Source organism: Heterocephalus glaber, unplaced genomic scaffold (genome assembly GCF_053883595.1).
Source record: "Heterocephalus glaber isolate CG9 unplaced genomic scaffold, H.glaber_assembly_v1.0 deba00001761, whole genome shotgun sequence".
Lineage (NCBI taxonomy): Eukaryota > Metazoa > Chordata > Mammalia > Rodentia > Bathyergidae > Heterocephalus > Heterocephalus glaber.
Window position 1 is genome coordinate 4,305,635 of NW_028258458.1, and position 22,724 is coordinate 4,328,358.

Below are 22,724 nucleotides of genomic sequence, written 5' to 3' on the forward strand. Positions count from 1 at the left end.
ACTCTACTTTTTGCAGCCTCAAAATTGTAAAGGTGAAAGATTTTGCTTTGAGAAGCCCCACAGCACCATCTTCCAGAATGGTGGCAACCTAGAGAAGTTGTTTCAAAATGGCAGCTTATGGATGTTGTTCCTTGGGATGTGGTTCATAGGCATTGGACCCCTACAGCCAAGAGAGAGGGAAGACTGGCTACTACCGCTCCAGCTGACAGCAGACCTTGGCATGATTCATGTGGCACTAGTTTTAGGTGCATGCAAAGTGCAAGCATTATGGGTAACTGTGAGTGTGAAGCCAAAGGTTCAGTGGAGACCCCAGCAGTTTGGAGAAGCCAGGAGTGGGGATCATCAGAGGAAAACTGCAAAGAGGGAGCAAAGCCGGCCCCAGAGAGAAGCTGTGGGAGCTACAACCACCAAAAGTGCTGTAGGTGCGGAGCACTCCAAGCGCTTTGCAGTCCACAGCTTTTCACAGATTGCCTTGGATGCTAGACGTGGAACCGTGGGATTTGAAGTTTGGCCTGCCGGATTTGGGGCTTGCTTTGGTCCCCTTCCTTTGTGTCCTCCTGTTTGTACCTTTGGAAGTGGTAATGTGTATCTTGTGCCATTTCCTGTTGGAAGTGTTTCTTTTCATGTCGACAGGGCTTGCAGCTAAGTTTACCTTAAATCTCAGAGGAGATTTTGGACTTGGACTTTTCAGCAATGCTGAAACCATTAGGCCTTTGGCAACTCTTAGCTAAATGCTTTTTTGCATAAAGGGATGTGCATGGGTCTTTGGGGGCCAGGGGTAGAGTGTTTTGGTTTGTGTTTACGTGTGCCCCCAAGGCCTCATGCAGATGAGGTGGGACTTTCTTTTTCAGAGGTAGTTGAATCTGGAATGGGTGATGCTGGGGTTAAGGGCCTGTGATTACTCAACCACTCCATGTGAGTGATTAGTTTAGCACCGCCCTGATCCTGGTAGTCTGAATAAGATAAAAGGGGCAGAAGGATGCTGTTAAACACTCTTGTTGCCTTTGCTGCTGTGTGGGCGCCATGCTGTTTCTCCTCTGTGGTGTCTCTTTGCCATCCCTGTCTTGGAGCCGTCCGACTGTGGACTAAAACCTCTACAAACTGTAACCCTAAATAAACCCCTTCCCCTCCAACTTTGGCTGTTGGGTACTTTGTCTCAGTAATGAGAGAAAAGTAACTAACACAATATTCTTACGTACATCTACTTACTAGTTGTGTCTTTCCACAGTTTCATTTCTTTTAAGTATTTCCTTACCCAAGATCATGGATCCTGTTTTATAGTAGTGTTTTCTCTTGAGTTTCGTATGGTTGGCTTTTTTTTCTATGTGTTCATCAATTTTTGTACTCTGTATACAAACCATTTTTATTGTATACACTGCAAAATTTTTACATTTCTTGTCTACTTTACACCCCATAATTGACATAGCCTTTGATTTGTCCCTGTATTTCTGATGACTTCTGGATTTTCTACTGAGGAAACACTTTTTCACTTCCAAAATGTATTTGTCTGTGTTTTCTCAAAGTATTCAAGTTCATATTTTCATGTGAAGATGTAACATAATTATTGTTCATGGAATATAGGGAATAAAATACAAATATATACCTGTTTCTTCCTGTGTCCTGTATTAAAGATACTGTGACTTCTGCCACTTTGTACACTAACAGCTCCATCGTGAATCAGTGTTCTATTTACATATGAGCCATTGAAGACTGTCTTCATTTTCTGTGATCTGTGTGTCATTCACTCTACTAATAGTACAGTGCCCCAAATAGCCAATTTTTAATTTCCTTCTTATGTATTAGGCAAACTGTCAACATCCTGCTTATTAGGAATTGAACATTATTTAATATTTTTACACTGAACATGTATAATTTGACATCAAAAACTTGATTTAGGACTGACAAAATTTTTTCTTTAATTTTCCATTATTAGTTAATTTTGCAAAATTTGGTGTCAGTACATCAGTCTATTTTGATCATATCCATGCACTCCATTGCTCTCTCTTACACAGCCTAGAATTTTTTTGTAGTCCTGTGCTTGTTGACTACTTGGTGTCATTGAGACACAAGGTATTATACTTTCATTAATTTAAATACATTGTCATTAGACATTCTGAATTAGATAATATGGCTTCATTAACATGGAATTTCAATTTACCATTCATGAATTTTACTTAGTGTCCAATTAAGGTTTATCCTATGAAACCAAGTTCAAGTTTCCATACACTGGCTAAATAAAATCAGAGAGAGAAAGGATCCATTTCCTACGGAGCAGGTTGAGAAAAGAGCTATTTTCTATGTGATGGCAGAACAATTCATTACATATCATCTACCCTGGTTTTTTCTTTGGATGTTGGTTTGGCAAGCGCCCTCTGTGGGCCATGCTTTAGAAACAGTGTACAGATAAGACTGGATCCAACCAGCAGGAAAACTATTGCTCCCGTTCTGCTGTGGCGTTAGCAAGGACTTCAGTCTATCATCACATTTCCTTTGTGTGGTTTGCATACTGCAGAATAAGTGTTGATGGCCAAAATGTGAAGTGAACTTTGGAAGAACTCAACATCATTTCAGCTGTTTATGAGTGGAATTGAAATGTTCTGTGCTGTGAGGCTCAGTCTTAATTGTGGAAAATATATGTGTGATGATTTAGCAGGCAGTGGCCTTTGAGGATGTGGCTGTGAACTTCACTTTGGAGGAGTGGGCTTTGCTGGACCCATCCCAAAAGAAGCTCTACAGAGATGTGATGTTGGAGACACTGAAGAACATGTCTGCTATAGGTAAGGAAGATAACCGTTTTCTAATTTGTCTACTTAGAGAGCACTGCTTCTTGCTTATTGGTATTGTTTCACTCATTAGAATATGAATGCATTTTGATGAATATTCCTGATATTTTTATATAATGCCCTAAAATTGCAGTGGACCCTCGAGTTATGACCAGCCTGACATACTAACAACTTGGGTTATGACCAGGATTTTAGTTGTAACTTATGCCCAAAGTCTAGAGTTACAACCCAAATGACTGCTTCTTGTGCTTATAGAAGGTCTCAGGTACAGATTTAAACCTTAAAGAGTTCTGGAAGGAACATTACAATATTCTTTCCTGTGTTTTAAATTGAGAAACTAGGACAGTTTCCCTCTAAAGACAATGCGATCTGTCTGTATATGGGAGAGAGACTTTGAAGGCTGTATACAAGACCTTAGCCTTCAGTTGACCATCTTGAGATACAACCAGCCCTCACCAGTGAATTAAGTTCACCACTCAAGTGTCCACTTTCACTGAAACCCATTAATTTTTATTTAATAATATAGTAACTCCTCATAATATTTGTTTCTACACTCTCGCAGAAACTTTGACTCACCAGCAAATTGAAAATAGGAGCAAATATTGGAGAAGAAACCTAAGGTAATTTGCACTCTCACAGAAGATTAATAGGCCTCAGGAGTCAGGAAATGAGTAGAAATTTGTTTCATGCTCAAGATTATAAAAATGTTGTCCAAAATTATCTAGGCATTGGCTATAGGTGTATATGAACTCACATGGTTAGGGTAGGCCCCAAGTGCAGAGCATCTAATTATGGGTGCACGTGAGTTTTTTCTAAAGCCCATGTTTATATCGAGCAGTTCATTTAAGAAATGGCGTCTGTATTTGAATGTGGGACACACATTCAGTATTTGCTAAATTGCTTTTTTTTTTTTTTTTGGTACCGGGAATGGAACTCGGGTCCTTGCGCTTGTGCAGCAGGCGGCAAAACCACTGAGCTAAATCCCCAGCCTGCTAAATTGCTAATCTTGTGAAAAATTGAAATGAATCCCACTGTTGGGATAAGAGCTGTTTTCAGTCAATTTTTCTAAAGCTTTTAGTCTATTCTTGTTCCAAAATTATTAAAAGACAATTTTCTATATTGTTAGTTGGAGTGTCATATAGTGCAATCTCTACGGAAATGTCTATAAGAGATTCCACAAAATATGAAAAACAGAACTTTCAAGGGCCAGGGATTTAACTCAGTGGAGCCATGTCTGAGTCACAAGCATGGGTTCCTAAGTTCGATCCCTAGTACCAAGAGAAAAAAAAAACCACATACAACAAAAACAGTTTTCATCCAATCCAGGTAAACTTTCCAATAGTTAAATAATCACATTATAGTGATACGTGCATATGCATATTTGTACCAGCACACCTCACAATACCTAAGGTCAAGAAATAAGCTAAATTCCCATCCACAGATGAGTGAATTCGAACCATGAGGTAGTCCGGGCATGATGGTGCATATTTGGAATCCTCGCACCCCGGGAAGCTGAAGCAGAAAGATCACACTCTCATGCTCAGCCTGGCAAGTTAATAGCTAATGAGAGTTCTTCTCAAAGTAGAAAAAAAATAAGGCTGTGGTTGTAGCTTGGTGCTAAGACACTGGGTGAAATCACCAGTACTGAAAAGCTAAGGTATGTATATATAATGGAATTGTATTCAATTTACAAGAATGAAATGATGTCATTTTCGAAAAAATAGATGGATTTCAAGCCCATAGTATTAAGTGAAATAACTAAGGCTTTGAAACTTCAATATCACATGGTATAGATTCTATGAGAAACCCCAAATATGAATTAAGGAATAAAATAAAGGAGAGATGGTTAAAAAAAGAAAAGCAGACATTTTGTATGGGGTAAAGATGTTCAGTGGAAGGGAGCTGCAGTAGTGTCATGGAGGAAAGAGGATCACAAACAAATATATAGTTCACATGTATACTAATTTTCCAAAATGAAAGTTAAAGTTATCTATCGTAAACACATCAGTTAGAAGCTCACAGATGAATACTAGTGTTTTAGTGAGAGCTGCTTTCCAGCCACCCTGCAGAGTGTGTATTATATTCATGGTCAGACATTCTAAGGGGCACCATACCAGATCTGCTTCTTTCCAGGGGACACTTAAATGTGATTGTCATGTTATTCTTTTTAAATGTGTTTGTTGTTTTTTCTTTTATAGAAGTGAAGATGTAGAGAAATGCTACCAGTATAAATTATGGAATCCACACAAAGAAATGTTGTTTTGGACTCCGGACCCTAATGTAAACATGAAAACACTTGGTGCACAGCCAGCGGAAAGCCTTGCCTGTAGAAATTCCCTGATTGGTCATGCATCAACAGATGTGCCCATCAGAGCTCACAGTGCACTCAAATCATGTGAGAATCAGGTATTGGAAGTGAAGCTGTCTACCTACAATGAACATGGGGAAACCTGCAGTGATTTCTGCTCCTTTCAGAAGCGTGCAACAACAAGTCCTGGAAAGAAACCCCATGAATATAAGCAATGTGGGAAATCCTACTCTCATTGCAGTGAAGGAAGTCACATTGGAGAGAAGCCCTATGTATCTAAAGAAAAAGTTAAAGCCTATGTATGTAAGCAGTGTGGCAAATCTTTCAGAAGTAACTCCCATTATAAAATGCATGAAAGAACACACACTGGGGAGAAACCCTATATATGCAAGCAGTGTGGGAAAGCTTTCACAAGCAAGAGCAATTATAAAACCCATGAAAGAATTCACACTGGGGAGAAACCGTATACATGTAAGCAATGTGGGAAAGCCTTCAGGAAAAAGATTCATTGTCAAATACATGAAAGAACTCACACTGGAGAGAAACCTTATGTATGCAAGCAATGCGGGAAGGCTTTCATGACACAAAGCAATCGTAAAAACCATGAAAAAACTCACACTGGAGAGAAACCTTATGTATGTAAACAGTGTGGGAAAGCATTCATGACACAAAGCAGTTGTAAAAACCATGAAAGGACTCACAGTGGAGAGAAACCATATGTATGTAAGCAGTGTGGGAAAGATTTCATCACACAATTTAATTGTAAAGAACATAAAAGAATTCACACTAGAGAGAAACCCTATGTGTGTAAGCACTGTGGGAAGGCTTTCACCACTCACAGTTACTGTCAAACCCATGAAAGAATTCACACTGGGGAGAAACCCTATGTATGTAAGCAGTGTGAAAAAAAATTTATCACTCGCAGGTCTTGTCAAATACATGAAAAATCTCACACTGGGGAGAAGCCCTATGTATGTAAGCACTGTGGAAAAGCATTTACCACTCACAGGTCTTGTCAAATACATGAAAAATCTCACACTGGGGAGAAGCCCCATGTATGTAAGCACTGTGGAAAAGCATTTACCACTCACAGTTATTGTCAAATCCATGAAAAATCTCACACTGGGGAGAAGCCTTATGTTTGTAAGCAGTGTGGGAAAGGCTTTACCACTCATAGTTCTTGTCAAATCCATGAAAAATCTCATGCTGGAGAGAAACCTTATGTATGTAAGCAGTGTGGAAAAGCTTTTACCACTCACAGTTACTGTCAAACCCATGAAAAAGCTCACGCTGGAGAGAAACCCTATGTTTGTAAGCATTGCGGGAAGGCTTTCATCTCTCACAGTCAGCTTCAAATACATGAAAGAAGTCACACTGGAGAGAAGCCTTATGTATGTAAGCAGTGTGGGAAAGCTTTTCCCACTCACAATGGTTGTCTAACACATGAAAGAATTCACACTGGAGAGAAGCCTTATGTATGTAAGCAGTGTGGGAAAGCCTTTCCTACTAGCAGTTCGTTTGGTAGACACAAAATGAGTCACACTGGAGAGAAACCCTATGTATGTAAGCAATGTGGAAAAGCATTTCCTTATCACAGTTCATTTTATAAACATAAAAAAATTCACTGTAGAAATCGTGTGCATGTAAGCAATGAGTGAAAGCTTTCACCAGTCACATTGATTTTTGAAGATATAAAAGAATTCACATTGGAGCGAAACCCTAGGTATAATATGTGAGAAAGCATTTTGTGTTTCCCATAACCTCAGAAAACATGAAAAAACTCACACTCAGAGTAAGCATGAATAAAGAATGTGAGAAGTCTTCATCTATACATGATTTTTTTTTAATACAAACTGTATTGTGGAGAAACCCATTTCAGTGTGTATGATGTGGGAACACCGCTAGTCATTCTTATTAATATATATATTATGTGGGAATACTTTTAGTCACTTTGGTTTTATTCATAGTGCAAATGAACACAGAATAGTGATGAGCCATCTGTATATGGGAAGTACACAAGTAATAAAGCAGATTGCATTAAAGCCTTGTGAGTGTGCCAGGTTCTCAATTATAAGTCATATTATCAAAATCTTTGGAACATTTCTCATGTAGTGCAGATTCATACAAGTAAATTGAAAATGTGATGTCAGTTATTTGTGTAAAATTCTGCAGAAAACATACAACCAAAGGAGGTATCTTAAAAGATAAATATTGTGTGTACATCTGTATCTCTTTTTTTTTTTTTGGTATTGGGAATTGAACTCAGTGCCTTGCGCTTGCCAGGCAAGTGCTGCAGTCCTGAGCTACATCATTGGCCCTGTCTATAACTCATTCTTAAAGTAGGTCTCTAGAGTACATCTTATGTGACTTATTCATTAATGTGATTTCTGTTTTGTACATTGTCCTCAGTTTTACTACATTTGGGGTTTTAATGGAGATATTTTAGGATTGTAGATCAACAAAAAGGATTCTGGATTTGCCCGTTGATGTGATGCGCTATGAAATGAGATTTCTGTAGATAGCTAATAAACTCTTTTGCTGGATTTAGTAATGCGTGATAGTAGAAGCTCTAGTTTGAGTCTTAATTTTCCCCTTTTTGGTCCAGGTGATTGATACCTATTTTAGAATATCAGTTACTGCTCTTGAGGGCAGTCATGTGAGTGTAGTAGTTCTTTTGTAACCATGGCCTTAAGTAAATGGGCCTCAGTTGTCTTCTGAATTGATTCCCTCAAGGCCTGGCCCTGTCTGCCTATATCTAATTAACTTGGTGGTCTGTAACATTCCCTCCTCTGAAGAAGTATCCCTAACTGCCTAGTTTTCATCCAACTGCTTCTACTGAGAAGGCGCGATATAGGGAAGACCACAGTCAGGGACCCTCTCCAGAGAGCTAATCTAGTGGGCTTCAGACAGAAGTCACGTTGTAGGTTAGTTGTTATGAACTTTTTACCATGTCACTCTGGTGAATTCTGGTAAAAGGAGTCTGGCACATTTGTTGCTGGTTTCATCTGCATGGTCACTTGGAGTTTGGCAGCCTCTCAGCAAGAATAAACAAATTTTTAAAGAAATTAGCGTGAAAAAGAAATTAAGAAATTAAAGGATGAACACTAGAGTGGAAAGACATGTTGAGGAAAAAGCCATGTTTAGAAATTTCTTAAAGGACTGGAATAGTGATTGTAACCCACTGGCTCCTATACCCCTTTACTGAGGGAGGTTATCTATGTCTGATTTTTTTTTTTATGTCTGATATTTTGTCATAAGTCTCTCAAGTTGTTTTTTTTTTTGGTGGTGGTGGTTTGAAGGACAGTTTTAGCTAAGAAATTTTAAAACTCATGTTGAGTTCTTGTCCATTTTACTGTAGATTTTTTTCTTAATAAACCGTAACAGTGGTCAGGTAACAGTTTAGCTGGAAACTTCCAGGAGGGCTCAGCAGTTGAAGCCCCTTTTTATATCTAGCTTTTTAACTATGGTATTGACTTTATATATCATTTAGTTATCCTTTTCTACTGGGTGTTTAAGATCAGGTTAAAGTGAGACCAGTGTTAATTAAAATTAACCTCTTGCTGTCTATCAAGTTCAGTTGTCTCCTCCAAGGCAGTTAAGTCATGGCCTTACTTGACCATGTGCCTTTCTCTGGAAGCATGGAAGACTTTTTCCTCTTGGTGACCCTCCTTTGGCACACTGTATATTGTTGATCATGTCCTCTGGGGCCCAGCAATCTCCCTGCAGGGGAGGTTAGGTGACTCACCAAAATTGTAGGATCCTGTAGAAAAGGTTAATTTGTGTCCTGTGTTGATCTGGAGGGCCAGGGCCAAAATATTGCCTGTCCGCTTAGCCCAATTACCTTTCTAGTTCTGGTCTCCAAATTTGAGTTGTTCAAAACCCAGAGGAGAAGTTCATGGACATTAGCATTACAGCAGGAGCAGAGAGCTTAACTATTATAATTTTATCTAGATATCAAACACTGAAATATAAAGTACAGCCAGAGTATGCGTTTTTCTTTCCAACCATAGTTGTTTTAGTAGTCAAATCCCTGTATAATATTAACAGACAAGAGTTACATAGCTTTAGAGAGAAAACGTGCGATCAAGAGCCACACACAGCATCTTAGCATAACAAGCATGATGACATTGTCTTTGTAACATTTAAATGACCATGTTATTATGGAATAGCCTTTTTAGTCAAACATCTCCATCTGATTAAAAGATATTAAATGACGCAAGGAAAACTCTCACCTAATTTGTTATCCTTTAATAGAATGTCATCTAAAGAGGACACACTGGCCTATAAATGTGCTTTAGAAGTTTATCATGTCTAGCCTCTAATTTTAGTGTGTGGCATGCTTCTCTAGGCACAGTGCCACATGTACCCATCATATAAAAGAAACTGTTATTTGACAAGTGAACGCATGCTGGCTTGAAAGGTACCTCATATTACACATAGCTAGAGTGCAAGAGAAAGACAGATATCCAGGCCTGAAAAAAGTTTATCACCATAAGCAATCCTGGTTTATAGCTTAGAAGACCTGTACACCCAGAATGCATGAATACATTTAGTACACCATAAAATTAACAATAATGAGTATCACAGCTATATGAAACCCTTTGTCCCTTAATTTAGTTTTGAATCAAGAGCATCGTTGTTTTTTTTTTGTACCGGGGATCAAACTTGGGTCCTTGCGCTTGCAAGGCAGGCAGCAGAACTACTGAACTAAATCCCGAGCCCCCAAGAGCATCTTTTAATAAAACCTTATGCTTTTCACAGAAAACTTAACCTTTTTTAATAAAACTAATTTTGTTGGTACATTTTAGGTATACAATATAATGTCATTCATCTTTAGAAATTTGTCCCTTTACCAAATCTGTCTTCTTATTTTTCCCCCTTCCCCTGCCCTCCCTTCAACCCCTCCACCCCTCCCTATTTACAAAGACTGTTTCCATTTTTTGATTTTCTCATATTAATTCCATTCCCTTCTTTTCTTTCCCCTATCCCTCCCACTTCTCCTTCCCCATTGCCCCTTTTCTTCCTATTTCACATTATCTATTATACCTTTTAGTCCTTATTTACACTTTCAGTTTCTCACACCAGAGAAACTACTTGGTATTTACACATGTGTGACCTATTTATTTCTCTTAAGAGTATCACCGCAATGTGCATCCATTTATCTATAAATGTCTCTAACTTGTCATTCTTTATGGCTGAGTAGTACTTCATTTTATTAAAAAATGACATTTTCTTTATCCAGTCTCCATTTGATGGGGATTTGGGCCGCTTCCAAGTTTTAGCTATCACAAACTGTGCTGCTATGAACATGGGTGCACATATATTGCTGCGGTATGATTCTTTTAATTTTGGGGGGAAGATACCCAGCAGAGGAATGGCTGGGTCAAATGGGACTTCCACTCATAATTCTTTGGGGTATCTCCATACTAATTTCCACAGTGGTTGCACCAGTCTACACTCCCACCAGCAGTGGCGCAGGGTTCCTTTTTCCCCACAAGAAAACTTAACCTTTTGATGATGAACAATGTAAGTATATTACAATAATATCTTTATCAATGTTTATTGGAGTATGTCTCCCATAAAGTTATGGAAACTATTGGGGTCCCCTTTGTGAACAAAGGCTGAAAAAATATTTCCAGGCAGCTGCTCCCCTGTTGGAAAACTGTTAAGCAGTTTTCCTAAGACCAAGGAGTCCCCATTTAATTGTCTCAACAAACCTTTTAGATGACCTATGAGAATGAGATCATAACAATTAACATGCTATTTTTGACCAATGAAAGATTCCAAAGTTATTGTACACAGGCAATAAGTACTGTTTTTGTAAATCCAGTCTTGACATTATTTTGATCAGCTGGCACCCCAGGTGGAAGCATGTCTTTTACTCAAATGACATTTATCTATAATTTATCTATCTATATGCCAACTTATTTTACTGGCAGATATCTTTTAAAAATCAAAAAAAGGTAAAAAGAAAAAAATTGTTGAGCCCAAACGAAACAGCTGTGTGTATTGTAACAAATTGAAAAGACAGATGGACAAATACACATAAAACAATTTGTTTATAAACCAGAGTGCACTCATATGTATTTGGCCAAGTCAAATTATAATAACCATTTACAGTTTTTAGGTTTGTAACTACAAATAAGACTAGTCAGGAAGATGACATCTGTGAAGCCATGGATGTGGAGTAAGCATGCCCCACTGGAGGCTCCAAGAGGCTGCTGCATTCCCTACAGCCTCTGCTTGCCACTGTGGCGCTGCAGCCCAGCCTCCTGCTTCACAGTACCCCCCCACACAACCTGGCCTGCGACTGGCTCCACCACACACCTTGGGCACCAACTCCCTCGAGGCGCTAGTGTGTTGGCCAATGCAGTAAGCATGGCCTGCCCAGCAGAAGCGCATGGACCAGCAGGCGATGGCTGCCACAACCATGGCCCTGACACTGTTTGGTTCTAGAGCATCAAAGTATATTTATTTCTAATGACCAACTTAGAACAAAGGAGCAATGAGATGATAAAGTTGTGTGAGATGATGACACAAAGGTCAAGACAAGAAAAAATGAATGTGATGTCTATCTCAGATACAGATGAATATAGACTTTCTGTTTGGAAATCCTACTTGTATCAGCTACAACAGGAAGCCCCTCATCCTCAGAGGATTACCTCTACTTGTGAGGTAGAAAACAGACCAAAGTATTATGGAAGACAGTTTCACTTCATGATTGCCCAAGAAGCAGCTGACCAGCCCTTGAGTGTGGCTGAGGGGAGTTACCTCATTTGGGAGAGTTGGCGGCAGCCAGAAACCTACACTTTGACTTTAAGATTTGGAAGTCAAACCAGAAACTTCAGGCTCTACTATGACGGAAAGCACTTTGTTGGGGAGAAATGCCTTGAGTCCATCCACAGTCTGGTGATTGGTGACTTGATTACTCTCTATATTGAACCCAAGGCAGCAAAATACATTGCCAAGATGACAATAAACCCAATTTATGAGCACATAGGATACACAACCTTAAACAGAGAGCCAGCATACAAAAAACATATGGGAGTCCTGAAAGAGACACATGATGAAGATGCTGCAGGCCAGGATGGGTTATCAGAGAAAAGGTTGACATCACTTGTTAGAAGAGCAACTCTGAAAGAAAATGAGCAAATTCCGAACTATGAAAAGGTTCACAATTTTAAGGTCCATACATTCCAAGGGCCACACTGGTGTGAAAACTACCAACTTCATGTGGGCTCTCATTGCTTAGGGAGTGAAATCTGCAGATTGTACTTTGCATATTCATAAGCAGTGTTCCAAGGTGGTCCCAGATGACTGCAAGCCAGACTTGAAGCATGTGAACGTGTACAGTTCTGACCTCGTGATGCTCGTGAAAGCCCACATCACTAAGTGGCCCATGGTGGTAGACATGTGCATCCAGGAAACTTAGTCTAGAGGTCTTAATTCTGAAGGACTGTACTAAATATCCGGATTTAGTGACCTAATTGAAGATGTCATGATGGTCTTTGACAGAGATGATGAGAAAGCAGATATTTCTGTGAACATGTATGAAGATAACATTATCACCGATGCACTTAAACTGCACTTCCAGGATTTGCCAATTCCACTCATTACATATGATGCCTACCCTAAGTTCATCAAGTCTGCCAAAATTATGGATCCTGATGAGAAATTGGAAACCCTTTATAAAGTGCAGAAACTATTGCCGCCTGATCACTGAGAAACCCTCCATTATCTCATGGCACATCTAAAGAGTGACTCTCCTTGAAAAGGAGAATCTTATGAATACAGAGATCCTTGGAATGGTCTTTGGCCCAACCCTTATGAGATCCCCAGAACAAGATGCAATGGCTCTATTGAAAACTGACTGAATCTGCAGAGACTGATAGTGGAGCTGCTTATTAAAAATGAAGACATTTTAAATTTTTAATTTGAAGGAAAAGAAGTGTTTTACAGAAGAATGTTTTATAGTAATTTAATTGACTCCATTAACTGAATTATTTCTTAGAGCTTTGGGCAAATAACCAGATGAAAATGAAGGAACTTTCTGTCATTTCTTGTTTTTTTTTTCTTTTTTTGGTACCAGGGATTGAACTTGGGTCCTTGTGCTTGCGCAGCAGGCGGTGAAACCACTGAGCTACATCCCCGGCCCAACGTTCTGTCATTTCTATAGTACCACTCAGCTATCCTTGTAAAACTGTGAACACCTGCTTTCCAGTTCTAGTGATCCAGGGTCTTTATCATGTTAGGAGAAACTCAAGCTATTTATGATTACTCCCTATCTGGTGAGGAAACCCCATGCAACAAATGCAGAGCTGCACCTGCTCCGCCTCCATCCTGTGTAGTCTGTGATTGTAACCCAGCATGTTTCACTGAGTAAACCTGTTGTGGCTTTGCTTTGGGGTCCATGCCTTTGGTTTCTGCTGCTTGTACAAACGTGCATGTGCACAGATAAACTGGACACCTGCGTGTTGCATTGCCATAGACAATGTCATACACTGGCTTTTCACAAACAATTTCCAGTTTCTCTCAAGCTGTTCTCTAATACAGGACTTTCTTTCCAGCAAAAACGAAATGTGCTTTCAGATTGGTTGTTTTAACAAGTTATCCTACCAATAAAATGTAAAACACAGAGAATTTTCTGTTAAATTATTTGGTTTTCAGTTGTAATTTTGTATTTTTATCTGGCATGCATTAATTTATTAAATTTGGCTTTTAGAAATTAAAAAAAGACTAGTCAGAACTTTTGTAGGTCAATTAACAGTGATCTCATAATAAGAATCAAAAGGAAGAAAAACCTTTCACACCTGTGAAAGAAAAGACATTTTAAAAAGATGGGTCCCAGGCCGCTGGTTTATCTGATTGGAATATCTGTCTACACAAGGTTTTTCATTGTTTTGATAGCCATGCTTGCTGCACAGTCACAGCTGATAGCCAAAACTGCTGCTTCCTCTTGAGGGGCAGACTGCTAAAAGGTAATTTTAAAGTTTCTTAGGAATGTTTTGTTCTTTCAATGAGTTTATCTGTGTTATAAAAATCAGTCAGAGTCATTTCTGAGGGGCGAGGGAAGTAAGAGGCATTAATCTCTAGCTCTGCCTAAGGCTGAGAAGGCAGTTGAAAGGCAGGTAAACTTGGACTAAACTTTGATCTACATCTTATTTTTTAAGGGTTTTAGGATTAAGTCTAGACCAGTTTTTGAATATGGCCTAGAAATAAGTGAAGGTCAGCTTCACTCTGGTGGGGTCCCAGGAAGGGGAAACTTGGTCCTGAAATCCAGCAGCCACAGAGGAGAGAATTGCCTTGAACCAAACACTATTCAAAACTTATTTTTCAAGGGCAAGGCAGTGGAGAAAGGACAGAAGGGTGACTCCAAGATTGACCCAAGAATTAAATTTGCCAAGCAGAAAATTCGACCAATAATCAAAGAACCCGAATGGCTGCTTTTTGCCTCTTGAGAGAGAGTGAGAGAGAAAATGAAAGTGTTCTGACTATATTGTTTAGGGCTTACTTTTTAATAAATGACTGAATCTGCAGTATCTAATTTATGACTCAAATACTCTACAGTCTGTTGAGCAGCTCCCCCATCTTGTCTAAGCACTCCCAAAGCCATGCCTCGCCTTTTATCAACATACAGCTGAAACTGTACTCTGTTGGCGAACTCACTGCTGGGGCATTTAGAAGCGCTTCTTTGAGCTTCTGGAATGTGGTCTGGGAATCCAGTTCCTAGGTTAAAATATGGGCATCTGTTTTTTGGGCTTCTTTTATAAGCCAATAGAGGGGTTGCACAATTTCACCATATCCTGCTATCCACAGGCAACAAAACCTGTAACTCCTAGGAATCCCCTTAGACGTTTTAGGGTTTTAAATTAGGGGAAGGAAAGTATTGGTTTAATTCTTTCCTTCCCCTAGCCTTTGGATTCCCTTAGATATGATAGGGCCCAAATATTTTACCTCAAGGCTGTAAGTTCTGTCTTAGGTCTAGAAACCTTATAACCCCCTGTCTGTCAGAAAATTTAGCAGCACAGGAGGTGCCTTGGCTAGAGAGCTCTTTTGAAGGGCACTAAGAGTATATCATATACATATTGCAAGATTGTGACTTGGGGAAAAAATCTACAGTTCTTAAATGATAAAATATCACTCTCAGGATAGGAACTGGACATTTAGGCATAATTAAAAGGTGTGTGAGGACCGGGGATTTAGCTCAGTGATTCTGCTGCCTGCTTCACAAGCACAAAGATCTGAGTTCGAACCCTGGTACTGAAAAAAGGGTGTGTGGGCCGGCTGTGGTGGTACACACCTGTAATCCCAGCACTTGGGATTGTTGTGAGTTCAAGGCCAGCCTGGGCTACATAGTGAATTCAAGGCCAGCCTGGGCTACATAGTGAGTTCAAGGCCAGCCTGAACTAATAGTGAGAACTTGTCTCAAAAAAAGAAAGTATGTAATTGTTATATTTTTAAAAAATGTGTAAAAGAAAACCATCCCAGTTACAGCCCAAGGATTGTGGGAAATAGCGAGTTACCTCCTATCCAGTGACTCCTTTTACTGAGGTACCAGGGCTGGAAGGAAGGCCGGGGTTGAAAAGAAGGACCAAAAGACATGCCAGTTTTTTCCATAGTCACGATTACATGGGGCTCCTCTGTGCAGATGACAGTCTGGGCAGAGGGAGAAGGCAGAGAGTGCCCTGGGGCCCTTCAGTCTTCCTGGACCAGCTGAGATGGGTTTGATCCCTGAGGCCTCTGTCTCAGAGCCAGGTCCAACCTCCGGTGGCCACTGAGGCAGTCGGAATGGCTTAGGGGCCCTCTTACGGCAGCCCTTCTTAAGGTGGCCTGGATTTCCACAATGGTAGCAGGTGAGGTTAGTTATTGAGCTTTTTGGAGCCCCAAGAATCAGACTTAGGGTTTTTGTCTTTTAAGACTGAAATTAAAATAGTCACTCTCTTTTGGTCTCTGTTTTCTCCCCTTGGCTTTCTCTGGATCTCCAGTATAAAGTATTGAGGAGGTAATTTTACTAAGGTATCAAGTGAGCTATCTGGAGCAAAAGTCACTTTGGGGGAGAGTACCAGGGATCAACGTTGGGTCCTTGCGCTTGTGGGGCAGGCAGTGGAACCACTGAGCTAAATCCCCAGTGTAAAAGTCACTTTTTTCAGCCTTTTTCTAATATCTGGAGGTGACTGGGTAATGCCTATAAACCTGTCCTTGGGGATGTATGTTTTTTGAAAGCCTCTTGTAAACAATCTAAGAGGGCACGGGTTTCTTATCTTTTCCTGATAAATAATTGACAATTTAGAAGGGCCTAGTTCTCATCTTTCTTAGACTTTCAAGAATAAATGCCTGAAAAGTGTTTCCTCAATCAAACATTGACTTCCAGTGAGAGACAAGCAACGTTGCAAGCTGCTACTACGTTTGGAGATGAATATTATCTTAATTTTAGATTCCTACTGTAGCACAAGCAGTCCCCATATACGACCCCCACTGGCCTGCCAACCAGACAGAAGATTAGAATAGAAGACACTTTTCAGATATTTTCAGATGAGCCACCATCCAGAGTCTATGAAACAAAACCCAAAATCTATGACAGGAAAAGGCAGAATCTATAAAACAAAAGCCAACTCTTACATTGGTCCAATAAGCTTGATGGAATACCTCCAAATGATATAGGGTGTATGATATAGGACCTCCAAATAATCCAAATAATGTAAGGGAAATATTGGAACTCCCAACCTGCTAGATATCCTAAATGCCGAGCACATGTTCTTTAAAATCGAAGGATGAATTGTAGGAATAATGGAAGTTAAGAGTACAAAGAATTTATTGAGAGAAAGATATCTTCTGTCTAAGAGAGACAGAAGAGGGATAGGAAAGTGGGTTGCCGACCTTGCTTGCTCCATGCAGGCCCTACCCAGGCTGTGGTTGCCCAGACTCTGCATCCCTCAGCCTGCCTCCTGCTCAGGGCCCCCACACTCCTAGGCCAGGAGGCCCAGCCCAGGCAGTGCCAGGGACCAAGGAATCTTGGTTCCTTATGCTCACTCCAGTGGCTGCCCTTTTACAAGGAACAATGCCCGGCCTCACTTGTGCAGGCAGGAAGGGGGCACATGGTACTCAGGACACTGTGGGCATTGTGTGCTCCCATCTGGCTCTGCTCCCTCCCCAGCTGCTGAGCTGGGCTCCGGCTGTGCCTGACCCCACCCTCTTCCTTGTAGGCTCAGGTGCTGCCCCTGCAGGTCCTCAGGCTTAGCTCACCATTGCAGAAGGACAAATGTATGTTATTGCTGAGGGTTCTGATTTCTTTTTTTGGAAGGGAAGGGGTTTATTTGGCTTACATTTTGTAGAGGTTCCAGTCCAGAGTCAGCTGGCTCCAAGACAGGGATGGCAAACAGGCATTGGAGAGGACAAACAATATGGCATGCACAAGGTAGCAAAGACAACAAGGGACATTTCCAGCATCTTTCTGTCCCTTTTATTTTATTCAGGCTACTTAGGGCGGTAGCACTCACACCCTTAATCCTAGTACCCTTGATCCTAGCATTGCATCATGAATAAATTCCAGCTTCACACTCTAGATCAAGGCTATGACCACATGAGGCTTTGGGGTCTAGAAAGCCTGGCCCCCCAAAGACTCATGTACATTCCTTTACACAAAATGCATTTAGTCCACCTCTAAGAGTTGCTGAAATCCTAACAGTTTCAGCATAGCTGAAAAGTCCAAAGTCTCTGAGCAAACTCTTAGCTGCAAGCCCCTGTATGAATGAAAAGAAAGTCAAACACTTCCAACATTTAATGGCACAAGACAGACATTCCCATTCCAAAAGGTACAAACAGGAGGATACAAAAGAAGGGGACCAAAGGAGGTCCAAAATCCAGCAGGCCACACATCACATTCCACAGTTCCACTTCCAGGATCTGAGACAATCTGTGTCAAACTGTGAACTCCAAGAGGCTTGGGTGGCTCCACCCCTATGGCACTTCTGGTGATTGTAGCTCCCATGGCTTCCTTCTTAGGCCTAGCTCTGCTCCCTCTCTGCAGTTTTCCTCAGACTATCCGTGCTCCTGGATTCTTCCAACTACTGGGGTCTCCACTGCACCTTTGGCTTCACATGCTGCCCTCTCTGGTACACACTGCCTGGCCTCCCAGGCCTTCTGAAATCTGGGTGGAAGCCTTCCTAACCTCACAACTCTTGGATTCTGCATGCGCCTGAAACCAGAAGTGCATGGATGATGTTGAGGTCTGCTGCCAGCTGGAGCAGTACCCAGGCTTTCTTTTCTCTTGGCTGTAGGGGTCGAGTGCCTGGATCACGGAGCAGTCTGAACCCAATCCCAAGGTACAAATTCTCTAGGCTGCCATTTTGGAAAAACTTCCTTAGGCAGATGCCATTTTGGAACACCTTCCCTAGGCTGCCACCATTCTGGAACATGGTGCTCTGGGGCTTTCTTCTCAAAGCAAGATCTTTTACCTTTACAATTCTGAGGTGGAAAAGAGTGGAGTCCTGCTGCTTCCTGTGATGCCCTCAGGCCATCTTTTCTATTCTCCTGTTTCTTCTCAGCAATCAAGATCTTCTCTGCTCTATCTTTGCAGTCCACAGTTTTACTGGAGCTTCCTTTTTGGCCCAACTCAAAATGTTTTAAATCATTCTTCTGGGCTTTTTGCTCTTGATTCTCAACATAGATCTGGCTAAAAGCCCCCAACAGCAGCCATGCCACACCCTCAATATTTGACTGCCTTGAAATTTCTTCTGCAAGATTAATTAGTCCACCACCCCTAACCTCAGTCTCAGCCAAAGTCTCTGGACATGAGCAAAATGCAGACAAACTTTCTGCCAATCCATAACACATCATCTGGAATCCAACAGCCAATGCACTCCTTCTTCCTAGCAGAAGCCTCCCTAGCCTGGTCTTTATAAGCTTTCTGGTCTTCTGAGCTCTGACTAGAATCTCCTATACAGAACCAGCCTAAGGCCTTCCAGCACTGCTTCTGTAGCCAACATCTCTGAATCTTTCCTAACTCTTCCCCTTCCCACAAGCCAGTTCCAAAGGCTTTTGAACCATGTGGTCAGGTAATGTCACAGCAGTGACCCCACTCTCAGTACCAAATTTCTGTGTTAGTTACTTTTCTCACACTGCTGAGACAAAATACCTGGCACCAAAAGTTAAAGGGGAAGAGGTTTATTTGGCTTACAGTGTGCAGAAGTCTCAGTCCAAAATCAGCCGACTCCAAGGCAGGGATGGCAAACAGGCATGGCAGAGCAGAAACAACATGGTACACACAAGGCAGCAAAGGCAAGAGGAGGGTTCTGATCTTATGAACTCAATACTTTCCAAAGGAAGCACTTTCTCATTCCATCACCTTGGAAATTATGCTCCCATACATAAATGTGGGGAAACTCAGACATTCAGACCACAGGATTGAAGCTATAGAGTATGTTGAGCTGGGTTATGGATTCCATATGGTTTAATATAGCTTCCAGCAATTTACATGCTAATGTATAATCCAAATGTACAATCTCTTAGAGGACAGAAACTTAAACTGGCTGTTCATTTACTTTTTGGAAAAATAATGTAACCAAAGACTTCATGAACTGAATCAGACAAAAGTACTCAAACATAAAATCCAAGTTTGAAAACCTTTAATTTCAAGGTCCTGCAAAGCAAACAGTAAAAGGCAAATGACAGAATGAGAGGTCTTTCCATACTTATACAGTGGTGCTTCAGTTCACAAACTTAATTTATGGTATGTAAATATGGTTAATCCAACTTAACCCCTACAAATATGGTCCTGAACCGATTTTGATTCTGAACCAAATCCAATTTTTCCATGATTTTCAGTGTCAATGTTAAACCATTCTGAACCTATGTATTTTTTTAACCAGCCAAAAATGAAACTAAGTACAGTACAGTATAGTATGAAGACAGAGAACACTAACCTTATTGAATTAGCTTCTGTGAAAGACAAAAAGGTCGGTAAGGAAGAGGTTATTGTTTGGAATGAGAGTCCTCCTCCACATGGCTATTTTGGAGATCTGCTTCAGGGGTATCCTCGGTTTTTGTCTCTTAGTCGCAGGGTCAAATTTGACCAAAAAAAATATGTCTAATGTCACTTGTTTTCTCCTGCACTGCATACCCCTCCAGAAGTGAGAGACCACTTATGTTTCATCAGATTCAACACTGCTCATTACAGTTGTGTTGGGGTGGTGCTCCTCAAAGAAATCCTGGCACTCACTTCATTTTTCCATAATGGATTTGATCACATCACTGTGAACTCCCTCCCTGCCTTCCTCCTCTTCTTCCTCTTCTTCCTCCTCTTCCTCTTCCTCCTCCTCCTCCTCCTCCTCCTCCTCCTCCTCCTCCTCCTCCTCCTCTTCTTCTTCTTCTTCTTCTTCTTCTTCTTCTTCTTCTTCTTCTTCTTCTTCTTCTTCTTCTTCTTCTTCTTCTTCTTCTTCTTCTTCTTCTTCTTCTTCTTTTTCTTCTTCTTCTTCTTTTTTTTCTTCTTCTTCTTCAGAGCCGGGGATCAAACTCAGGACCTTGTGCTTGTGAGGCAGGCACAATGCCACTGAGCCAAATCCCCAGCCCTGTCTTCCTCTTCTTTAGTGGCTCCCCAACAAGAGCCTTCTGCTGTTCACGCTGGGGGTCAGCAAGTTCTTCTGTCATCAGCATCTCTTTATGATCCTGAACAAGCCTATCTAAGTCTACACATAGTCTCCATGTCACCTTCCTGCAGGCTGAGTCTAAGGTCTGGTGTATGACAGGCTGTGTCAATGAGGTTGATGTAGTGCAGGACATTGAAAAGATTCTTCCAGAGATCTTGCAGAGTCTAGGATGTCTCTTCAGTGACATTAAAACACCTCGTGAAGAGCGCCTTTGTGTACAGCTTCTATTTGCTGGTCCATGGGCTGCAGAAGAAGTGTCATTTTGGAGGGAAGAAGAACTTGACATGAGTATCTATATCAGCTCCCAAGGCTGAAGTGTGTACTGGGGCATCACAATCAGAAGGAGGCACCTGGCAAGCAGCTGGTTGTCAGAAAGATATTTCTTAATAGTGAGTCCAAATATACCATGCAGCCATTCCATGAACAATTTCCTTGTGACCCAAGCTTTGGCATTGGCCTTACACGTGACAGGCAGTGTGGCCTTGTTCACATTCTGGTCCTTGAATGCACAGGGGTCTGGGTTATGATATACCAGTAGCAGCTGAATCTTCAGATTCACTCTTGCATTCACCCACAGGAAAAGGGTCAATGTGTCTTTTGTGGGTTGTGCCTGAGCCGGGCCTTTTCCTCCTGAGTCATATAGGTTCTTTTCAGCAACTTCTTCCAAAAAAAGCCCTGTTTCATCGCAATTGAACACTTGTTGAATGATGTATATTTCTGGCTTCATGAATTTAGTGAATTCTGTCTTATAGGCTTCTGCAGTGGCCTTGTGAGAAATGGAAGCTTCACCATATCTTATCACACTGTGCATCCCTCACAGAATTTATCAACCCACCCTCTATTGGCTTTGGATTTATTACTTGCACTTGCAGAGGGGTTTTCCTGCAGTAAATCAGTGTGCAATTTCCTCGAGTTTTCACAGATCACAGCCCCACCTGCCAGCTGCTTCGCATTCAACCACACTACAAAAAAATCCTCTTCCTGCTCTTGTGTCCTCTGTTTGGTTAACATTGTTACTCCTTTCCCTACATCACCACTTAGGATGGTATCTTTAGTCTTCAAAACCATCAAGATTTTCAACATCACCATCTTGTACTTCAAGGCCAAATTGGTCACACAAATACCATGCTCATGTTTTTCTACAGTTTCTTTCTTCAATTCAATGGATATTGTCTTCAAAACCTTTTTCTTGCCATTCTTTCCCAGCACTCCTTGTTACCCACATTACCGCTCTGCAGGTTCTTGTAACCTTCATTTGCTCTCTTCACTGTTCTTACCACCATGCTTGACCTGAGCTTTCTGTGGAGCCATGCTGGATGGAATAATACCGTACAGTACTGTATTGCTTAAAAGCACATGCAAAAGCTTCACAGCTAGTGTGCACAGGTCTGTCTGTGACCATAATTTTGACTAGAGGAAGTCATGACCGCGTGTCAGACCAAGGAGGATGGCCACAGTCCTGCTCATCACTGGATGTGGAGTTTGCGAATGGAAGCAAAATTTTGCTGAACTATTCTGTTCACAAACCAAATTTTTCGTGAACAGAAATAGTCATGGACCTAGGTATTATTGTAAACAGATTTCTGATGCTACCACACCCTACTGCATCTCGAAGGCATGAAGCCCTCTGAAGCACACCCAACATCTGTCACATAAGACATAAAGAGATTATTGAAAAAACAGTTGAAAAGGTCATCAGGAAAGGCATAGAATCTGCCCAGAGTGAGGGCAAATTTGCCTCACAGAATCAGCTCCCTGCAGTATATCTATGGATTCAGTCCCCTTCTCATTGCTTTTCCAAAGTGGACATGGGTTTCAGCACGGCCCTGCGTCTTCACTTACCTCCCATAGCTGATTGCAGTCAAACCCACTCCATGAAATTCTCCACCAAGGACTTCCATACCCTCAAATAATATTTCCATGCCTTATCATTTTCTACCTTCAACAAGCACCTCACTGTTTAGTGCAGCTCTGCCTCCATTGTTGTCC

General features: G+C 41.1%; 1 protein-coding gene and 1 pseudogene across 1 annotated transcript in view; both read left to right on the forward strand.

Moving 5' to 3' along the window:
- LOC106008527 (uncharacterized) overlaps window positions 1-6,912 on the forward strand; it is a 31,903-nt gene extending 24,991 nt beyond the window's left edge. Inside the window, exons 3-5 of the mRNA XM_087201907.1 lie at window positions 2,651-2,777; window positions 3,346-3,403; window positions 4,982-6,912. Coding sequence (XP_087058033.1) covers window positions 2,651-2,777; window positions 3,346-3,403; window positions 4,982-6,749 — 1,953 coding nt within the window. The 3' untranslated portion in view covers window positions 6,750-6,912. The remainder of the gene's footprint in view (window positions 1-2,650; window positions 2,778-3,345; window positions 3,404-4,981) is intronic.
- Window positions 6,913-7,305: 393 nt separating this feature from the next.
- LOC110347278 (N-chimaerin pseudogene) lies at window positions 7,306-13,698 on the forward strand (annotated as a pseudogene).
- The last annotated feature ends 9,026 nt before the right edge of the window (window positions 13,699-22,724 follow it).